Raw genomic sequence first — 18490 nt, 5'->3', positions numbered from 1 at the left:
ACCCTGGGAAAAAGACTGAGTGCATTGACCTTATCCATGCTTCTCATGATCTTATACACTTCTATAAGATCCCCATTCAGTCTCCTATGCTCTAAAGAAGAAGTCCTAGCTTGTCCAACCTCTCCCTATAACTGAGTCCCTTGAGTCTTGGCAACATCCTTGGAAATTTCTTCTGCACCCTGTCCAATTTAATAACATGCATCCTATAGCAAGGTGACCAAAACTGAACACAATACTCCAAGTGCAGCCTCACTAACATCCTGTACAACTGCAACATAATTTCCCAACTTCTTTACTCGATGCCCTGACTGATGGAGGCTAGTGTCCCAAAAGCCTTCTTGATTGCCCTGTCTACCCGTGACTCCACGTTCGGAGAACCGTGCACACCAACTCCAAGGTCGCTCTGTTCCACTACACTCCCTAAGGTCCATGAAACTCCTACCTTGATTTGACTTTCCAAAATGCAACACCTCACATTTACTCCATATTAAACTCCATTTGCCATTTCTCAGCCCACTTCCCCAACTGGTCAAGATCCTACTGCAATTTCTGATAACCTTCCTCACTGTCCACGATACCGCCTATTTTAGGGTCATCTGCAAACTTACTAATCATCCCCTTTACATTCTCATCCAAATCATTAATATAGATAACAAACAGCAATGGGCCAGCACCGACCCCTGAGGCACATCACTAGTCACAGGCCTCCAATCTGAAAAGCATCCTTCTACTATTACTCTCTGCTTCCTACCATCAAGCCAATTGTGTGTCCAATTCGCCAACTCTCCCTGGACTCCATGTGAACTAACCTTCCAGAGCAGCCTATCACCTGGAACCTTATTAAAGACCTTACTGAAATCCACATAGACTACGTCCATGCATTGCCCTCATTAACCTTCCTGATCACTTCATCAAAGAACTCGAACAAATTTGAGAAGCATGATCTCCCATGCACCAAGCCATCCTGTCTATTCCTAATTAAATCCGTTCTTTCCAAATGCACGTATACCTTATCCCTCAAATTCTTCTCAACTAACTTACCCTCCACAGGTGTTAGGCTTACTGGTCGATAATTCCCAAATTTTTCTTTGCAGCCCTTTTTGAATAAGGGCACAACATTTGCTACTGTCCAGTCTTCCAGGACCGCATTCATGGCTAACGATGATGCAAATATATCAGCCAGGGCCCCAGCAATTTCAAAGAACAAAGAAAATTACAGCACAGGAACAGGCCCTTCGGCCCTCCAAGCCTGTGCCGATCCAGATCCTCTATCTAAACCTGTTGCCTATTTTCCAAGGATCTGTATCCCTTTGCTCCCTGCCCATTCATGTATCTGTCTAGATACATCTTAAATGACGCTATCATGCCCGTCTCTGCCACCTCCGCTGGCAACGCGTTCCAGGCACCCACCACCCTCTGCGTAAAGAACTTTCCAAGCATATCTCCCTTAAACTTTTCCCCTCTCACCTTGAAATTGTGACCCCTAGTAATTGAGTCCCCCACTCTGGGAAAAAGCTTCTTGCTATCCACCCTGTCTATACCTCTCATGATTTTGTAGACCTCAATCAGGTCCCTCTCAACCTCCGTCTTTCTAATGTAAATAATCCTAATCTACTCAACCTCTCTTCATAGCTAGCGCCCTCCATACCACGCAACATCCTGGTGAACCTCCTCTGCACCCTCTCCAAAGTATCCACACCCTTTTGGTAATGTGGCGACCAGAACTGTATTCCAAATGTGGTCGAACCAAAGTCCTATACAACTGTAACATGACCTGCCAACTCTTGTACTCAATACCCCATCCAAATGAATGAAAGCATGCCGTATGCCTTCTTGACCACTCTATCCACCTGCGTTGCCACCTTCAGGGTACAATGGACCTGAACACCCAGATCTCTCTGTGCATCAATTTTCCCCAGGCCTTTTCCATTTACCGTACAGTTCGCTCTTGAATTGGATCTTCCAAAATGCATCACCTCGCATTTGCCTGTATTGAACTCCATCTGCCATTTCTCTGCCCAACTCTCCAATCTATCTATATTGCAGAAAATACGGAGGCATGGGATTGAGGGTGATTTAGCGGTTTGGATCAGAAATTGGCTAGCTGTAAGAAGATAGAGGGTGGTGGTTGATGGGAAATGTTCATCCTGGAGTTCAGTTACTAGTGGTGTACCTCAAGGATCTGTTTTGGGGCCACTGCTGTTTATCATTTTTATAAATGACCTGGATGAGGGCGTAGAAGGATGGGTTAGTAAATTTGCGGATGACACCAAAGTCGGTGGTGTTGTGGATAGTGTGGAAGGATGTTGCAGGTTACAGAGGGACATAGATAAGCTGCAGAGCTGGGCTGAGAGGTGGCAAATGGAGTTTAATGCGGAAAAGTGTGAGGTGATTCACTTTGGAAGGAATAACAGGAATACAGAGTACTGGGCTAATGGTAAGATTCTTGGTAGTGTGGATGAGCAGAGAGAACTTGGTGTCCATGTGCATAGATCACTGAAAGTTGCCACCCAGGTTGATAGGGTTGTTAAGAAGGCGTACGGTGTGTTAGGTTTTATTGGTAGAGGGATTGAGTTTCGGAGCCATGAAGTCATGTTGAAGCTGTACAAAACTCTGGTGCGGCCGCACTTGGAGTATTGCGTACAGTTCTGGTCACTGCATTATAGGAAGGATGTGGAAGCATGGGAAAGGGTGCAGAGGAGATTTACCAGGATGTTGCCTGGTATGGAGGGAAGGTCTTACGAGGAAAGGCTGAGGGACTTGAGGCTGTTTTCGTTAGAGAGAAGGTTAAGAGGTGACTTAATAGAGACATACAAGGTGATCAGAGGATTAGATAGGATGGACAGTGGGAGCCTTTTTCCTCGGATGGTGATGGCTAGCATGAGGGGACATAGCTTTAAATTGAGGGGTGATAGATATAGGACAGATGTCAGAGGTAGGTTCTTTACTCAGAGAGTAGTAAGGGCGTGGAATGCCCTGCCTGCAAAAGTAGTAGACTCGCCAACTTTAAGGGCATTTAAATGGTCATTGGATAAACATATGGATGATAATGGAATAGTTTAGGTTAGATGGGCTTCAGATTGGTTTCACAGGTCGGTGCAACATCGAGGGCCGAAGGGCCTGTACTGCGCTGTAATGTTCTATGTTCTATATTCTGCTGCATTCTCCATCAGTCCCCTTCACTATCTGCTACTCCACCAATCTTAGTGTCATCTGCAAACTTGCTAATCAGACCATCTGTACCTTCCTCCAGATCATTTATATATTTCTTCTGCAGAGTTCTTGGATATATCTGATCAGGACCAGGAGATTTATCCACCTTCATACAGTCTAATAGTTGCAACACCTCCCTTATGATATGGGCTGTTCCTAAGATATCGCCACTAACTTCCCCAGATTCCCAAATCTTCATGTCTTTTTCCACAGTAAATACAGAGGAGAATTATTCATGGAGGACCTTACCCATCTCTTGCGGTTCCACACATACATGTCCACATTGGTCTTTGAGAGGTCCTATTCTCTCTCTAGTTATTCTTTTTTCATTAATATATTTAAAGAATCTCTAATCTTCTCAGCCAAAGCTATCTCGTGCCCCCATTTCGTCCTCCTGATTTCCTTCTTCAGTAAACTCCTGTATCCTCTATATACCTTCAGGGATTCCTTTGATCCCAGCTGCCTATTCCTGAGCCAAGATGCCTCCTCTTTTCTGGTCAACGCCTCAATAGCTCTTCTCATCTGGGGTTCCCTATTCCTGCCAACCTTGCCCTTCACCCTCACAGGGACACACAGACCTTGAACTCTAGCTACCACATTTTTAAAGGCCTCCCATTTGCCAGAGGTCTCTTTGCCTGCAAACAAACTGCTCCAATCAACCCCTGCAAGCTCCTGTCTAATTCCATCAAAATTTGCCTTGCCCCAATTTAGAACTCGAACCTGTGGACCAATTTTGTCCTTCTCCATAACTATTTTAAAATTAATAGAACAACGGTCATGGTCCCAAAGTGCTCCCCCACTGTCACCTCAGTCACCTGTCCTGCTCTATTTCCCAAGAGTAGGTCGAGTTTTGCCCCTTCCTGAGTATGACCCTTTATATACTGCTTAAGGAAACTTTCCTGAACACATTTAACAAATTCCATCCCATCCAAGTCCTTAGCACAATGGCAGTCCCAGTTTATGTTAAGAAAGTGAAAATTCCGTCCTATGACAACCATATTGTTGCAAGTCTCCCCAGTTTGCCTGCATAATTGTTCCTCTAATTTCCGTTGACTTTTTGGGGGCCTATCATACAACCCCAATAAAGTCACCATCCCCTTATGATGACAATTTTAGTATCCTTCTTACATACCCCCATTTTTTTGCCAAATTATACGTGGTCCTACAGTGGAATGTGCCTAAGGAAGGCACAGAGTAATAATATCGCCAATTCCTGTTAATCTGATATTGATGGTTTTGTTCAAGGGAGTGATGGTATACCAAAAAAAAAAAAAAAAAAAAAAAAAAATCGGGTCCACTCTCTGCCATTTCAAAAACAGTGTAATGGAATTTTCAATATCCAGAGACGAGCGCTTCCAACCTAGCACTCTGATAGTCCTGCACTGCAGTTCAGCCTGGACTCCAAACCTGATGAACAAACAGAACTGATTTCACAGCCAGCCGGCTCAAGAGTTAAGTGTCAATAATTGACCTAGCAAATTCATCAAATGCAGAGGATGTATGGGTTTTCACGAGAATATTCGCTGACATTGCAGGAACAGAAAGACTTCACACAAAGCCTCACATTCAGCTAGCAATTAGGGGACTTAAATGTCAATAACAGATTTACTTGAGGTTTGATTCAAAGGATGAAGTGTCAATATCTAAACTAGTGATCATCCAATTGCTCAAACTTAAACAGCTCCTCCTGACCTTCATGGTCAACCCGATAGAGTCATAGATTAATACAGCATGGAAACAAGCCCTTCGAACCAAACTGGTCCATGCTGCCCACTGAGCTAGTTCCAATTGCCCACATTTGGTCCATATCCCTCTAAACCCTTCTGATCCATGTACTTATCCAAATGTTTTTTAAATGTTGTTATTGTACCTGCCTCAATCACTTTCTCTGGCAGCCCATTCCATATATGCACCACTCTCTGTGTGAAGACATTGCCCCTCAGGTTCTTCTTAAATCTTTCCCCTCTCACCTTAAACCTATGCCGTCTAGTTTTCAATTCACCATACCTGGGAAAAAGACTATATGCATTCATCCTATCCATGCCCCTCATGACTTTATACACCTCAATAAGGTCACCCCTCTCTCTTATGTTCCAAGGAATAAAGTCCTATTCTGACCAACTTGTCCCTATACCTCAGGCTACTAGTCCTAGCAACATCCTCATAAACCTTCTTTGTGCACTCTCCAGTTTAACTATGTCTTTCCTATAACAGGGTGACCAAAACTGTATATAAGACTCCAAGTGCAGCCTCACCAACAACTTATACAACTGTAATATAGTGTCCCACCTCCCATACTCAATGCCTCAACCAATGAAGGCCAGCATGCTAAATGCCTTCTTCAAAACCCTGACCACCTGTGACGCTGCTTTCAGGGAACTATGTACTTGTACTCCTAGGTCCCTCTGTTCCACAACACTCCTCAGGACCTTACCATTTACTGTATAAGTCTTACCATGGATTGACTTTCCAAAGTGCAACACCTCACACTTATCTGTATTGAATTGCATTTGTCAATCCTCAGCCCCTTTCACCATATGATCAAGATCCCTCTTTAATCTTTAATAACCTTCTTCGCTTTCAATGATAATTTTGCATCATCTGCAAACTTACTAATCGTACCTTGTACATTCACATCTAGATCATTTATGTAAATTACAAATAACAAAGATCCCAGCACCAACCCCTGTGGCACACCACTAGTTACTGGCCTCCAATCCGAAAAACAACCTCAAACCATCACCCTCTGCCTTCTATCATCGAACCAATTTTGAATCCAATTAGCTAGCTCTCCCTGGATCCCACGTGACCCAACTTTCATAACTGGACTGCCTAAAGTCCATGTCGACAACATCCACTGCCCTACCCTCATCTATCCTCTTGGTAACCTCTTTGAAAAACTCAGATTTGTCAGACATGACTTCCTGCAGACAAATCTATGATAACAACCCTGATCAGACCCTGACTATCCAAACGTTGGTTGATCCTGTCCCTCAGTATCTTCTCCAAACACTTGCCAACCAATAATGTCAGGCTCACTGGCCTGTAGTTCCCTGGCTTGTCTTTGCTACCTTTCAGAAACAATGGAACAACGTTAGCCACCCTCCAATCTTCTGGAACTTCACCAGCGACTAAAGATAAAGCAAAAATCTCTGCTAGGGCCTCTGGAATTTCTTCCCCAATCTCCCATAATGTTTGAGGATGGACCTGATCAGGCCCAGGGCTTTAATGTGCTTTAAGGCTGCAAACACCTCCTCTCTGGTAATACGTACATGGTCCAAAACATCCTCACTTGTTTCCGTTATTTCCCTAGCATCCATGATTCTCTCCTCAGTAAACACTTAGGAGAAATATTCATTAAAAATCTCCCCCATCTCCTGTGGCTTCACACATAGATGGCCATGCTGAGCTTTAAGGGGACCTATTCTCTTCCTAGCCACCCTTTCACTCTTAATATAGCTATAGGACCTCTTGGGATTATGGAGGTGAAAAGGTTCTTACATGTATGTGGCTCAGATTCACTTGACATTTCTTGACCATGTCCAGAAAGTGATGAGACAACAGTTCATCCAATAGAAGGTACACTGGAACCCCACGATTTGCAGCCTCCAATACCTCAGCAAACAGGTCAATGTCAGTAAAAATATCCATTACAATCGCAATAACCTGCAGAGGGACGAACACAAACCCAAAACATAAGATCAATTCAACATTCCACAGCAGCATGTTGGCAAAACCACAGTGCCGGATGGTGAAGGGTTAAATTGTATAACAGAATGAATAAGAAATTAACCGTACAGAGTCAGTGTAAAACTGTTCCATGATTTAGAGGTATTTGCTATCGGGACAGTGAAATGGAAATGCTTGCAAATGCTATATCACTGTTCAACTCTACAGAAAGGATCTTGTGAAAGCGTTTTTCTTTTATTAATTCATGGGATGAGGGCATCGCTGGCCAGGCAGCATTTATTCCCCATCCCTAACTGAGGGCAGTTAAGAGTCAACCATTTTGCCGTGGGTCTGGAGTCACATTTAGTTCAGACCGGGTAAGGAGGGAAGTTTCCTTCCCTAAAGGACATTAGTGAGCCAGATGGGTTTTTTTCCTGACAATCAACACTGGATACATAGTCACCATTAGACTCTTAATTCCAGATATTTATTGAATTCAAATTCCACCGTCTGCCGTGGTACGATTCGAACCCGGGTCCCGAAAGCATTATCTGTGTCTCTGGGTTAACAATCCAGTGACAATACCCTTAGGCTATTGCCTCCCCATGCCACGGGGAGAAACTTGAAAGGGTTCAGAAAAGATTTGTGAGGATGTTGCCAGAGTTGGAGGTTTTGAGCTATAGGGGGAGGCTGAATAGGCTGGGTTATATTCCCTGGAGCGTCGGAAGATGAAGAGTAACCTTATAGAGGTTTATAAAATCATGAGGGGCATGGATAGGGTGAGTAGCCAAGGTCTCTTCCCAGGGTGGGGGAGTCCAGAACTAGAGGGCATAGGTTTAAGGTGAGGGAGGAAAGATTTAAAAGGGACCTAACAGGCAACTTTTTCCACACAGAAGGTGTGCATGTAAGGAATGAGCTGCCAGAGGAAGTGGAAGAGGTGGGTACAATTAGAACATTTAAAAAGCATTTGAATGGCTATATGAATAGGAAGGGTTTAGAGGGATATGGGCCAAATGCTGGCAAATGGGACCAGATTAATTTCGGATATCTGGTTGGCATGGATGAATTGGACTGAAGGATCTGTTTCTGTGCTGTACAGTTCTATGAATCTGATTAAGGAGATAGGATTAACCACAGCAACATCCTGGCAGTCAGTTGAACAGCAGGATGTGGAAAAATTTAAGGGTAATTAGCAGAGAATTCACTTCATAAAAGTCTGGAGAAGTAGTCCATTTGGCCCATCAAGTCTTCTCTGCTACTTCATGAAATCATAGCTGATCCGATAATCCTCAATGCCACACTCCTGCTCTTGTCCAATAATGTTTCTTTCCCTTACTGGTCAAAAAACCAAGCTATCTCGGCCTTGAATAAAGCATCTTTGCAAATTTGTGGTACAAATAGAAGTTAATGGATATAATCTTATCGCCTTTATAGAGATATGGTTACAAGGAGATCAAAGTTGGGAACTAAATATTCAGAAGGTATGAAAGTTTTCAAAAGGACATATAGGAAAGTGTGGTTCAGTAGCTTTATATGAATTGGAGCAACTACAAAATCAAGAAGTGATCTTGGATCAGGTGGTACAGAATCCACATGGGCGAAAGAAAGAAATAACAAGGGGAAGACGACACTGGTGAGAGTAGAATCTTGGACCCCTTCTGTAACAGAGGTAAACGGACGCAACATGCCTCAACAACTACCACCCGGTGGCTCTGACCTCTATAATTATGAAGTGATTCGAAGGTTACTCATGGCTCATATCAACTCTAGTCTGCCAGCCTGCCTCAAACCCTTGCAATTTTCCTACTGGCGCAAAAGGTCCATGGCAAGTGCCATCACCATAGTCCTACACTCATCCCTGGAACATCTGGGTAATAAGGATACCTATGTCAGGCTGTAATTTGGCCCCACAGTTATGAGAGAACAGTAGGGGCTGAGTATGCTTCTTTGCAGGGTGTTGGTGTTCAGGATTGTCATGAAGCAGGTGCTGTAGCCTATCTTTACGGATTGCGGTCTGTGGCTTAGGAAGTCAAGGATCCAGTTGAAGAAGGCAGAGCCAAGGCCATGGTCTCAGAGTTTTGAGATAGTTTTGTTGGAATTATAGTGTTGAAGGCGGACCTGGGGCCAATAAGTAGGAGCCTGACATAAGCATCCTTATTATCCAGATGTCCCAGTGATGAATGTAGGGCTACGGAGGCTAGAACTGATATCAGCTGTGTCTAACCTTTCGAATCACTTCATAATTACAGAGGTCAGAGCCACCGGGCGGTAATTGTTGAGGTACATTGCGTGTGTTTCTCTCTGTTACGGAACAGACATGTTAGGGGTCCTATAGATTACTCCCCTTGTTATTTCTTACTTTCGCCCATATGGATTCCATACCACTTGATCCAAGATCATTTCTTGATTTTGTACTTGCTCCAAATCATACTAATAAAGCTACTGCGCCACGCTGTCCTGTCTGTCCTTTTGAAAGTTCGCTGATGACACCACCGTGGGAGGCCAGATATCAAAGAATGACAAGACAGAATACAGGAAAGAGAGTGCTCGATGGCATTGTGTAATGATAACAATCTCTCCCTCAATGTCAGCAAAGCTAAAAAGCTGATCGACTTCAGAAAGCAAGGAGGAGGACATGCCCCCCACTTCATCAATGGAGTTGAGGTGGAGGTTGTCGAGAGCATCAAGTTCCTAGGAGTGATGATCACCAATGTGGAATGGACCAGGGTGTTCCAGAGGGAATGGTCCTTCCTAAAAGGCTGACAAGGGAGGAGAGAGGAATGTGGGTTTTATATCCTTTATTTGTTCATGGGATGAGGTCATCGCTGGCTAGGCCAGCATTTATTGTCCATCTCTAATCGCTCAGAGGGCAATTATGAGCCAACCACATTGCTGTGGGTCTGCAGTCACATGTAGGCCAGACCAGGTAAGGATGGCAGTTTGCTTCCCTAAAGGGCAATAATGCCTGGTGCTAGCATCCTGCTGGAGGTGGCAGAAATGGTGGCTAATGATCCTCTGGATGTGGATGCCGGTGGTATGGTAGGTGACGAAAGAGGGGATCCTATCGCAGTTATGGGAGGGAAGTGAAAGGTGAGGGCTGATATGTGGGAGATGGGTTGGACCTGGCCGGTGGCTGTATCAACGACGGTGTTGATCGAGAAAGAAGGTGGACATTTCGGCGATCTCCTTATTGAAGTTGGCATCAGTACGAGCTGGAAGAATAGCACCTCATTTTCCACTTGGGATCTTGACAGCCTTCTGGACTCAATATTGAGTTCAACAATTTTAGAGTTTGAGGCACCTTTTCCCATGTCCTTACCCCTACACACCAGACCTTGTTATCATATGGTCTGCTATTACAGACCACCCATTGTTAGCCACCATTAGTTCCTGTTAGCAGCCACTCATTCGCCTAAGCTAATTGTTAAAGATATATCCTAATGAGCAAGGAGGTTTCTAAGAAAGGGATAATCTGATCATGGTTAACCAGGGAAGCCAGGGATAGATTTAAACTGTAAGAAAAAGAACGTACAATGTGGCAAAGATTAATGTTAAGCCGAAGGATTGGAAAAAATTTGACAGCCAACAAATGATGACCAAAAATAATAAAGAGGGAGAAAATAAACTGAGGTCAAACTAGCAAGTAACATAAAAACAGACAGCAAAAGCTTCTTTACATACATAACAAAAGGAAGAGAGAAGCCAAAGTAAACATAATCCCCTTGGAGAATGAGGCTGGGAAAATGATACTGGGGAACAAGAAAATGCAGAGGAGTCTTCGCTGTAGAGGATACTATTTAATGTTTTTAAATGCTAATAAACAAGTGGCTAAAGTGGTATAGGAAATAAACACAATAACTATCATTAGAGAAAAAGCAATTGAGAAACAAATGGGTCTAAAGATCAATGGGTTCCCTGATTAATAGGGCCTGATAGATTTTTTCTTAGGATTTTAAAGGGAGTGTGGCTGCAGAGATAATGGATGCACTGGTAGTAATCTTCCAGGAATCCTTAGAATCCGGAAGATTCCAGAGGATTGGAAAACGTCCAGTGTAACACCTTTATTTAAAAAGGGAGGGGGACAAAAACAAAACAGGTTAAGCCTCAGTTGTTAGAATCTACTATGAAAGGATGTCATAAGCAGTGCATTTAGAAATACATAATCTAAATCATATGTAACAAATTTACTACAGTTCTTCAAGGAGGTAACAAGCAGGATAAATAAAGAAGAATGGGTAGGTCTTACATTTTTGCATTTCCAAAAGGCATTTGATACATAAAGCTACTTAATTACAGCCTATGGTGTTGGACGTACAATATTAGCACGGAGAGAGGGTAGGTAACTAATAGAAGACAGAAAGTCAGGAATAAAAGGACATTTTCAGGATGGCAACCTGTAACTAATGGAGCGCCACAGGAATTAGTGCTGTGGCCACAATTACTTACAATACATGTTAATGACATGGATGACCAAAGTGAATGAACTATTGCCTAGTTTGCGGATGATAGTACATTGACTATAGGAGGTGCAATGTCATGTTGTGGCTGTACAGGATATTGGCAAGACTACTTTTGGAATACTGGATACAATTCTGGTCGACCTTCTATTGGAAAAATGTTGTTAAACTTGAGAGGGTGCAGAAAAGAGTTTGAGCTATAGGGAGAAGCTGAATAGGTTGGGGCTTTTTCCCTAGAGCATTGAGGCTGAGGGGTGACCTTTTAGAGGTTTATACAATCATGAAGGGCGTGGATAGGGTGAATACCCAAAGTCTAGTTTTCTCACCCTAGGAAAAAGAGAGCATATTTTTAAAGTAAGAGGGGGAAAGATTTAAAAATGACCTGACAGGTAACATTTTCATGCAGAGGGTCGTACATGTATGGAACGAGCTGCTAGAGGAAGTGGTAGAGGCAGGTACCGTTACAACATTTGAAAGGTATCTGGATGGGTACATGAATAGGAAGGGTTTAGAGGAATGGACCAAATGCTGGCAAATGGGACTGGGTTAGATTGGGATGTCAGTCAGCATGGCCGAGTTGGACTGAAGAGTCTTTTTCCGTGCTGTATGACTCTACAACAAAAATTGGTGTGAAGGCAAATGGTGAGGGTGACACAAAGAATTAATCGAGCGATATAGACAGGCTGAGTGGGCAAATATTTGGCAGATGGAAAATAATTGTGGGAAAATGTGATGTTTTGGCAGGAAGAATCGAGGAGCTGATTATTATGTACATAGAGAAGGAGTGCAGGGAGTTACAATACAGAGGAATTTGGAGTATCTAGTGTATGAATTACAAAAAGCTAACATCAAAGTTCAGCGGGTAATAGGGAAAGAAAGTGGAATATTGGCCTTTATTTCAAAGGGAATGGGGCATAAAAGTATACAAGGCACTAATCACACCATAGCTGAATACTGTGAATCATTTCAGGAACGTTATCTAAGGAAAAATATACTGGCATTGGAGACAGTCCACAGACTTTTCACTAAGTTGATCCCTGATGTAGAGGGGTTTCCTTATGAAGAGAGTTTGAGTACATAGAGTATAACTCTGATACTCTATGACTGAGTACGGCCTGTACTCATTTAAAAAGAATAGAAGAATAAGGCGTGAGACAAAAAAAAACTGCAGATGCTGGAATCCAGGGTAGACAAATGAGAGGCTGGAAGAACACAGCAAGCCAGGCAGCATCTGCAGGAAAGGAGAAGTCAACGTTTTGCGTATTACCCTTATTCAGAACTGGATGTGGGGTTTTGGGGGAGGTTCAGGTGTGGGGAGGGTAGGGGAATAGTGGACCAACCAGGTTGTACCTCCTCCTACTACTACTGCTATCACCACTATTCCGATACCCTCCACCAACCCCCATCTTCACATCCAGTCCTGAAGAAGGGTAATACCCAAAACATTGACTTCTCCTTTCCTCCAGATGCTGCCTGGCTTGCTGTGTTCTTCCAGCCTCCTGTTTGTCTACCTTAGAAGAATGAGGAATGTTACTGAAACATACAAGATTCTTGTGGACTTGACAAAGTAGATGTAGAAAGGTTATGGGAGAGTCCAGGACCAAAGGGTATAATCTCAGAATAAGTGGTCCCACATTTAAGATAGAGATGAGGAGGAATTTCTTCTCTTAGAGGGTAATGAATCTGCGGAATTCTTTATCACAGAGGGTTGTCGAGGCAAGGTAATTAATTATATTCAAGGCTGAGATACAGATTTTTAAATTAGTTATGGAATCAAGGGTTATGGGGATAAGGCAAGGCAGGGAAATGGAGTTGAGGATCATCAGATAAGCCATGACTTCTATTCAGCTTTGTGTCATCTGCATCTGTGGGAGAAAAAAACTTAACATTTCGAGGCCAGTGACTCTTCAGCAGAACTTGCCCTGCTTCTTACTGTACTCATACCACATTCCTAGTTTTGTCTTAACTAATCTTTTCTCTTTGCATATCGATAGAAGGTTTTACAATGAGTTTGCATGTTCCCCATAAGCTTACTCCTGTACACTTATTTTCTCTCTTTTTATCAATCCCTGTGTCAATGCTTTGCCAACAGTAGAGATCCATTTTTAAATTAACCTTGTTGCAACCAACCAAGGGATTGTATGAATGAAGAAAGGGAGCCAGTTCATCTGTCCTCACCCAGTGGCTTAACTATTTGGGATATCTAGTCTGGAGCTGTAATGAATTGGGGAATTTCACCTGAGGTCTGGGCATAATGCTGACTAACATAAATGCTGTGATGAAGTTATACAGAGGGTTCATGAGAGTAGTCCAGTTCATTTATATAAGGAACTTGAAAAAGGATTTACTAAATTATATGATAGACTTATTTGCAAAATCATAGCCAATTAGACTAAAGGAAAAATGACAAAATGGATACAAAATGATATAAGGGACAGCTAGTTGTTCAGATCATGAATCTCCTTACCTGGGTAGCTGACCTGATGAGTCTCCTGACTTCCTCCTTGATGCTGAGTGTGTCAGGCGCTGGTGGATGCACAAAGATAGTAACATCAGAGGGTCCCCTGCACATGTGAATATTCGGCCAGCCTAGATCTAGTGCAGGCGCAGCAATGTCAGTGTGAACTGGCCAATAGGTCCCCGATGAGTCTGATTCATCACAGTCACCTACAACAAACTGAAGCTCATCGAAAAATACCACAGGTTTCTTCAGGTGCTTATTAATGTGCTCAATCTCAGTGCTGCTGAGAAAATCCACCTCTTTCTCTTCTGCCAGGAAGCGGTAGTAAGCATCAATTCCCTCCTCAGCGAGTATATCAATGGCAATGCGGTAATACTCCTTGTAGTGAGGTGGGACATTATTGGGATCATTATCTACATCACCCAAGGTCGAAGACTGAGAACGGTGTGCCATGTCACAATCACTGCTGCTGCAACCTGCATACATAAGTCGGTATTAATCATAAACACAAACACACAGACCTGAATTAGTAACACTTACCAAAATATTGCTGCCTATGTTTGTCATTGATTTAGATATGGGGTTAGGGGGCTGAGAGCATTAACAGAAAATAGAAGATTTTGGAAATCATTACAAAACCCAAAGGAAACCGTAAGTGTATTGTTTTAGGTTAGAGAAATGGCTAACAACTAAAAGATAGAAGTTAATGTGATTAAAATAAGAGTTGGATACATTGATTCTGACCTGAAAGGAGATCAACATCCTTGCAGAGAGATTTGTGAATGTTGCTGGGGAAATTTAAACAAGATTTTCAGAGGGATGGGATTCTGACCAGTATTTCAGATGGGAGAGAGGCTGAGATGGAATTAGAAGTTAAAAAGCAATTAAGTGAGCCTCAAAGGGAGATGAAATGCAGGCTAGGAAAGAAAAAAAAGGGAGTTTAGCAAGGTTATTTGGAATACATTTTAATGCAAGAAGCTGGAGTAAGACAGATGAGCTGACGGCACAAATAGGCATGTGATATGTATGATATCATGGTTATAACTGAGACTTGGCAGAAAGATGGGCATAATTGCTAGCTCAACATTCCTGGTTATAGGGCATTCAGATGAGACAGAAAGGGAATAGAAGAGGAAAGCGGTGTCACAATATTGATCAAAGAATCAAGTCTCGCAGTGAGGAGGGATGATCTATCTTGGAAGGATCATCAAAACAGGCTACGATAACAAGGTATAGAGCTGGATGAACACAGCAGGCCAAGCAGCATCAGAGGAGCAGGAAAGCTGACATTTTGGGCCTAGACCCTTCTTCATCAAAAGAGGCTATATGGACAGAAGGGAGAAGTTGTTTTAATTCAGTCATGGGATATGGGAGTCGCTGGCTAGGACATTAAAGAACTAGATAGGTTTTTCTGACAATCCATTCATGGTCATCAGACCAGATTTTTATTGAATTCAAATACCACCATCTACCATGGCAGAATACCACTAGGTCATCACCTCCCGTAAATGCTGTGGATAGGCTGGGGTAGTCTTCCTTGGAGCAGGCAAAATTGATTGGGGACTTGATAGTGGTGTGTAAGATTATTAGGAGCAGAAATAGGCAGGACAGGAAGGCAGTTTGCCCATTTGTAGAGAGATCAATAACCAGAGGACATAGATTTAAGGTATGAGGTAGAAGGCGGAGAGTTGAGGAGCAAGTTTTTTTTTCACCCAGAGGATGGTGGGAATCTGGAACTTACTGCCTGAAAGGGTGGTTGGGTCAGAAATTCTCCTAACATTGAAGCAGTATTTAGATATTCATTTGTTTTGCCAAAGCTTCCAGGGATCTAAAAATGAGTTTGGTGTAAATCAGATCTTTGATGACTGACAGGGACACAATGGGCATAATGGCTTCCTTCTATGCTACAAATACCTAGGACTCCAAGAATCACAATTGCTGAAATAGGATTTATGTTGGTAATGCAGTATGTGTTGTGTATGTGAAGTATACAGTAGCATAATACAGCATGGAAACAGGCCCTTCGGCCCAAACTGGTCCATGCTAACCATGGTGCCCACTCAGCTAGTTCCAGTTGCCCGCATTTGCTCCATATCCCTCTAAACCCTTCCCATCCATGTACCTATTCAAATTTTTTGTTAAAATGTTGCTGTTGGACCTGCCTCAAGTACTTTCTTTGGCAGCCTATTCCATATAAGCACTACTTTCTGCGTGAAGACGTTGCCCCTCAGGTCCTTCTTAAATCTTTCCCCTCTCACCTTAAAATTATGGCCTCTAGTTTTCAATTCCCCATCCCTAGGTAAAAGACAATATGCTTTATCCTATCTAAGTCGGTCATGATTTTATACACCTCAGTAAGGTCACCCTCAATCTCTTACCTTTCAAGGAATAAAGTCCTATCCTGGCCAACCTCTCCACTGTAACTCAGGCCTACTAGTCCTGGCAATATCCTCATAAATCTTCTTTGCACACTTCCAGGTTTAACTATGTCTTTCCTATAACAGGGTGACCAAAACTGTACACAAATCTCCAAGTGTGGCCTCACCAATGACTTGTACAACTGTAACATAACGTCCCAACTCCTATACTCAATGCCTCAACCGATAAAGGCCAGTATGCTAAATGCCTTCTTCACCACCCTGTCTACCTGTGATGCCACTTTCAAAGAACTATGTACTTGTACTCCTAGGTTCCTCTTTTCCTCAGGACCTTACCATTTACTGTATAAGTCCTACCTTGGTTTGACTTTCCAAAGTGCAGCACCTCACACTTATCTGTATTGAATCGCATTTGCCAATCCTCAGCCCGCTTCCCCAACTGATCAAGATTCCTCTGTAATTTTTGATAACCTTCCTCGCTATCAATGATGCCTCCTAATTTTGTATCATCTGCAAACTTACTAATCATGCCTTGGACATTCACATTCAGATTATTTATGTAAATTACAAATAACAAAGGTCCCAGCACCGACCCCTGTGGCACACCACTAGTCACAGGCCTCCAGTTCGAGAAACAACCTTCAACCATCACCCTCTGCTTCCTACCATCCAGCCAGTTTTGAATCCAATCAGCTAGCTGTCCTTGGATCCCATGCAACTTAACCTTCATGACTAGCCTGCTATGTGGGACCTTATCAAAGGCCTTACTAAAGTCCATAGACAACATCCACTGTTCTACACTTGGTTACCTCTTCGAAAAACCCCAAAAGATTTGTCAGACATGACTTCCCGTGCACAAATTCATGCTATCTGTAATCAGACCTTGACTATCCAAATGTTAGTTGATCCTGTCCCTCAGTATCTTCTCCAATAAGTTGCCTACCACTGATATCAAGCTCACTGGCCTGTAGTTCCCTGGCTTATCTTTGCTACCTTTCGTAAAAAACGGAACAACATTAGCTACCCTCCAGTCTTCTGGAACTTTACCAGTGGCTAAAGAAGAAGCAAAAATCTCTGCAAGGGCCTCTGGAATTTCTTCTCTAGCCTCCCACAATGTTCAAGGATGGATCTAATCAGGCCCAGGGGATTTATCCACCTTAATGCACTTTAAGGTTGCAAATACCTCCTCTCTGGTAATGTGTATACAGTCCAAATCATCCTCCTTTATTTCCTTAGCATCCATAATTGTCTTCTCAGTAAACACTGAGGAGAAATATTCATTAAAAATCTCCCCCATCTTCTGTGGCTCCACACACAGATGGCCATGCTGATTTTTAAGGGGACCGATTCTCTCCCTAGCCACTCTTTTACTCTTCATATAACTATAGAACCTCTTGGGATTATCTTTAACTTTATCTGCCACATCCATCTCACATCCTCTTTTTGCTCTTCTGACGTCCCTCTTAAGTGTGCTTCTTCACTTTTTATAGTCATCGACAGTTCTCGAGAAAGGCATTTGATAAAGTGTCCTCTTTGGATAATAGAAGTTAATGATAAAGGAGGTGGTGGTAAATTGGGTATTTGATTGGCTAAGGGATAGATTGCACAGCTTTTTGGCGAACAAATAGTTTTTTTTGTTGGCAGAAGTGTGCTGATTTGATTTACTAATAGTCAAGTTTACCTACATGCAGTAAAAAGTTTTGTTTTGAGACCAGTACAGGTAGATCATAGCAAACAAGGGCATACAGATCATAGGGCGCTTAGACAGAGTGAGACATGCAAGGTTACTGCTGCACTGGAAGTGTATAAAGCAAGATCAACATTGGGTTTGAAATTCGAGAGGTCCATTCAGCAGTCTAATAACAGCAAGGAAGAAGCTGATCTTGAACCTGTTGATGCGTGTTCAAGTTTCTGTATTTTGTGCCTAATGGAAGAGAGCATTAGCAGGGTGGGAGGTGCCTTTGATGTTCTAGCCATCCAGTCACACAGCATGGAAACAGACTCTTTGGGTCAACCAGTCCATGCTGAACATAATTCCAAACTAAACTAGTCCCTCCTGCCTGCTTTCTGCAGCAACAAGAAGTGTAAATGGATGGGAGGTTACCTTGTGTTATGGTCTGGGCTGTGCACACAACTTTCTGTAGTTTCTTACAGTCCTGGGCAGAGCAGTTGCCATACCAGGCCATTACACACCCGGATAGAATGCTTTCTATGGTGCATCTATAAAAGCTGACGATGACACTAAAGTCGGTGGAGTTGTGGATTGTGCGGAAGGATGTTGCAGGTTACAGAGGGACATAGATAAGCTGCAG

The 18490-nt window shown here is 42.9% G+C and overlaps 1 protein-coding gene across 1 annotated transcript in view; it reads right to left on the bottom strand.

Moving 5' to 3' along the window:
- Window positions 1–18490, bottom strand: part of LOC109917993 (protein FAM83H-like) — an 88018-nt gene that overhangs the window by 53451 nt on the left and 16077 nt on the right. The window contains exons 2-4 of the mRNA XM_048617420.1: window positions 13807–14276; window positions 6715–6879; window positions 6421–6539 (exon numbers count right to left, since the gene is read on the bottom strand). Coding sequence (XP_048473377.1) covers window positions 6421–6539; window positions 6715–6879; window positions 13807–14253 — 731 coding nt within the window. The 5' untranslated portion in view covers window positions 14254–14276. The remainder of the gene's footprint in view (window positions 1–6420; window positions 6540–6714; window positions 6880–13806; window positions 14277–18490) is intronic.

The sequence above is a fragment of the Rhincodon typus genome, chromosome 2 (genome assembly GCF_021869965.1).
Source record: "Rhincodon typus isolate 14 chromosome 2, sRhiTyp1.1, whole genome shotgun sequence".
NCBI lineage: Eukaryota > Metazoa > Chordata > Chondrichthyes > Orectolobiformes > Rhincodontidae > Rhincodon > Rhincodon typus.
The sequence above is the reverse complement of the archived record's forward strand: the minus strand, read 5'-3'. Positions and strand labels throughout refer to the sequence as shown.